Here is a 4,494-nt window from a genome sequence, read left to right on the forward strand (position 1 = left end):
GGTAGCTCTCAACCTCGACGATGGTGAAAAACAATCAAAGAGGGATATGACTATTGGAGAATAAGAGATCCAACTTAAAATGTCTCTAGAGATCGGAATGCTTTAATACCATGAAATGATAGTGAGTTTACCGTAGATTGGGTTGAAAGAGAAGAGTGTAGGAGAAGAGAAGAGTTTGATAAAAAAATGTTGTGTATTTCATTAATCATCAAAGAGGAGGCCGATCCCTATTTATACAAAATCACCGTGAAATAAGACAAATAAATAATATATAAATCTAATAACTCTAATAGACCCAAACATGAGAAGATTGCATGGTAATGCTTAGTTGTCAACCACCCGGAATTGCAATACATTCTCTTCTACAAGCTCAAAAATGCATCTGTCTCCTTCTTTTATGTTGTTGTCTCCACACAGCTTCGCCCATCCCTTTCCCAGGTAGTTGTTATGACCGCTGATGCCAAAGTTCACAGGCCATGATGTTTGCTGTGAGTTCCTCAGTATAATCTCTCGCTTTGTCGAAAGACCGGCTGATGAGCAAAACCCTTTTGGAACACTCTGCATTGGCACAAAAGTTTATAGACATTGTTAGTTTAAGATAAACTATTTTATCTAATGAAGCACTCACCATAGACTTTCTAGTTAAGTGATAAGCTTTAATTGTCCTCTTAAAATGAGGTAGAGAGGGCTTTGCATAGGCAGAAATCTTCTCTGCCGAAGTAATCTCATTCTTTCTTTTCGTGTTTGATGATGGCATGTTCCTCTGCTCCTCGTCTACACAGAAACATTTCCATGCTCAGCAAATCAAATACCACAAAAATGAGATTGTAACTCAAAAGATCATTCAATTTTACTTTTACCATGGCTAACTTGGTCTCTCGTGGCAATGGGATAAGAGAAGTCTTTGCAGCATGCGCTGAGGTCAAACACTTTTATGGTGAAGACCAAATTCCCTTCGTAGCGAAACACTAACAGGTAACCAACAAGTAGATCATGAGCCTTCAAAAATTCCTTCCAACCCCTGCTGAAGAAAACTTGTGATCCATCTCGAATGAGCTCGACATGCCAAAACTTGCCGAGGGGACTGAAAATGGTAGCTTCTCGACCATCAACGATATTGTTTTTCAGAAGATGGACTGCAAACTTAGGCGGTATTCGCTGCAAGATGCAAAGTTAATATAGTTTGTGAGGTCATCAAATCCAAATAACAAATAGTATTGAGAGAGAGAGAGAGAGAGAGAGAGAGAGAGAGAGAGAGAGAGAGAGAGAGAGAGAGAGTTGTACCAATTTCTCTAAGGACTCGGGAAGCAACACCTTGAAGAACTGGAGACGCTTATGGCTGTGAGCAGCACTTGGTCTCCCGTTTGTCGCCATTTGTGGATGCGTAGCAGCAATAGAAGAGCAAGAGATATGTAACGTATGAAATTTTAGAGCTAAATCTTAAAGACTTCTGAAATGCATCGACAGCAGATAACAAGTGTGTAGTCCTTCCTCTGCCATCTCGCACTGAAACAAGTTTTCTTTTTAAAGCAATCAAAGGGATAGGTTATTGATAAAGATATATATCCTTTTGGGAAATATACATATACATATACATATATATATATATATACATATACATATACATATATATATACATATACATATATACATATATACGTATATATATATATAATTGTCTAGTTTGGTCAAAATTCCATCTGCCCTTTAAACTTCCATTTGTGACATTTAACTATATTGTAGATGGGGAATTTGCATCCAAAACACACTTTGGTTTTCCATTTTGTCACCAAGGCCTACTATGCATTTAGCACAATTTAAGAATTTTTGTATAATATACTATTATGTCTTGTTTTTTGCCTCGAGAAGATGGGCATAATAATATGTATTTACTCTCTCTCATATATTTATAAACTATATACCTTCTGCGACTTATTGTGACTTTTTGTAAAGATATATTGTTATGTCAAATTTCTCTCCACAAAAGTAGTAATAAAAATTTAAATATTTTATAAATCATAACTTATATTATATCTATTTTGTGATTCACAGTCCTGTTATTGAGGATTTTATAACCAACCCTTTTTTTTCCTTATAACTTTTATTTAACAACTTGTCATTATTTTGACTAACTAATATTAATCAAATTACTAAAATAGGCTTATCACTCCCTTCTCTTCTGCTTCTTCCCGTATCCTCCTCTTATGCCATATTTTATCTGACAAAGGGTTCACCGAAAAAGATAAAGTGAGTCGAGGATTTTGAACGACTCTGATTTGAGAAGGATAGGAAAGAATGAGAGGATGAAGGAGATATGGATAATTCAGGTATTATGTAAATTATTCAGTAGATTATAACGAAGTATATTTTTGCTAATACAATTCAAGTTAATTTAGGGTTTAAATAAAAATTAGGGGGAAAATGAGGTCTTGGGTTACAAAATAGTTAAAGACGAGGATGTAAATCATAAAATAGGTAAAACATAAGGTGTGATTTATAAAATTTCATAAATTTTTACTAACTACTAAGACTAGGAATTATGTATTAAGTATGACCTACATAGTACAAATTAGGAACTAAGAAACTATGAAGTTTGAAAAAATGTATTAAACGCCCTAGGAAATAAGATCTATTACAAGATATCAATAATGAATATGCAAAAGTAAAGCGTGAAAAAAAAATCACAAACACAAAACCTTTTATGTGAAAAATTGCAAATAGTTGAATGCTGAGTGGTTATTCCAATGTTCTTATGAATTTTTTTATACTACTTCAATTGTCATGACACCTTTTAAGCACTTTATTGATGATTCTAAAATTGTTTTGAATACTTTGATTTTAAAATTAATTTTCGGCTTCAATATTTTTGATCAAACATCTCATAACTTTTGCATATGTTCATATATAAAATATAGACACATTACATAAACAAAAATTATATTTTTGAAACATAATATGCCAATAAAATAAGCACAAATAAAACCTTCCAAACTTCATATAAATACAAGTTATAATATTACAAATAGAAAATACAAATACTTTTTTTATAAAAAAGTACAGATATTTTGATAACTGAATTATATAATAAAACTGTGAAACTCACAAAAGTAAAGTTTTTTAATAACTATGCCTTTTGGCTTATTTTATGCTATTATTTGCGGATACTGCAATTATAGAACAGGAATTGCATTAAACAACGATAACATGGGATGTTAAATGCAAACTCTCTAGAAAAAGAGATCTGCCAAAGCTTTACCAAAATTTAAAGCTGCAACATCCAAAAATAGCTTTTGCTATTCCAAAGCTAGAATTTAGTCCCAGGCCTTGCAGCTTCCTGACAACTTAAAACCCAAAAATCACAAAATTATTCCGTCACAAAGTACACAGCGAATAAAGAGTACTCGCGGATTATTCGCTTTTTCTTTTTTTTTTAAAGAAAAATTTACATATAACACCCCATCTTTTAATAAAATTATAGTTTATACCCTATATTTTTACTATTTATAAATCAAGCTCTATTATTTAGTGAATATATACAATTGATACCCTACTGTTAAATCAATTAGTTAAACTTAGCTAAATTTGTAAGTTAAGTTAACTAAACTAATAAAATTACAAAAATACTACCAACCAAGTCATACTAAGAGCATTTTAGACATTTGAAAAATAAGGGTATTCTGGTCATTTTAAAAATAAAATATATCTAATTAATGGAATATTCTGACGGTGTTAGCTTAAATTTAGCCTAGGGTGTTTTATGCACATATTCATTAAATTAAATTGCTCGATTTGTAGTGAAAATGTAGAGTGTAAACCATAATTATATTATAAATCAGGGTGTTATATATAAATTTTCATTCTTTTAACACCCATTATGTAACACTCAGATACTCAGCATCAGAAAACACTTGGGAAATAAGTTGGAACTATAACCAGGTGAATTAAGAACCCATTTTATGCTTGCATGAATATCCTTTGATTAGTTTTGATAATTAATTGTGAAAATTTGAACCAATTTAACATAGATGTTTTCGTATTTCTTGGTTCAATGACTAGGGAGTGTGCACCTAAGTCATCTATTTGCACTAGGTGCGCATCGACCTTTGTTAAGAACACGCTTGATCCGATCTATGACTGTTCCGGACATGTTTGAGGATGTGATTTTCGAAGAAAATCATAAAAGATCTAGCTGTTGGATCTTCCTCAAATTTGAATATGTTGTTGCTCTTGAAGAGAGATTTCCAACGAATCCAAGAACTTAGAGTTTGGATGGCAAGATCTTGAGATATAGGCCAAAAAGTAATCGAAGGTCGGTGAACCCTAGCTTGTTAGTCCTTCAATAGTTAGATAGGTACTAGGAGAACTCCTCTTTAGAGTGAAAGGGGAGAAGTTACTGCATAAAAAGGGGATTATGAGTAAGAGGAGGCTGATCAAGGACTTGGGCGGTGGAAGAAAGGAGGTGGAAAAGAGCGCCAATGGCTAGAGCAAGAAGGA

At 32.7% G+C, this 4,494-nt stretch overlaps 1 protein-coding gene across 1 annotated transcript; it reads right to left on the reverse strand.

The window, feature by feature from the left end:
- Nucleotides 1-216: 216 nt before the first annotated feature.
- LOC140767622 (putative B3 domain-containing protein Os04g0347400) lies at nt 217-1,484 on the reverse strand. The gene is made up of 4 exons (XM_073107611.1): nt 1,285-1,484; nt 861-1,158; nt 629-774; nt 217-558 (listed from the first exon to the last, which is right to left on the reverse strand). The coding sequence occupies exons 1-4, from the start codon at nt 1,372-1,374 to the stop codon at nt 325-327; spliced, it is 768 nt and encodes a 255-aa protein (XP_072963712.1). The 5' UTR covers nt 1,375-1,484; the 3' UTR covers nt 217-324.
- Between the last annotated feature and the right edge of the window lie 3,010 nt (nt 1,485-4,494).

This window comes from Typha angustifolia, chromosome 9 (assembly GCF_048772165.1).
Source record: "Typha angustifolia cultivar Huaian chromosome 9, ASM4877216v1, whole genome shotgun sequence".
Lineage (NCBI taxonomy): Eukaryota > Viridiplantae > Streptophyta > Magnoliopsida > Poales > Typhaceae > Typha > Typha angustifolia.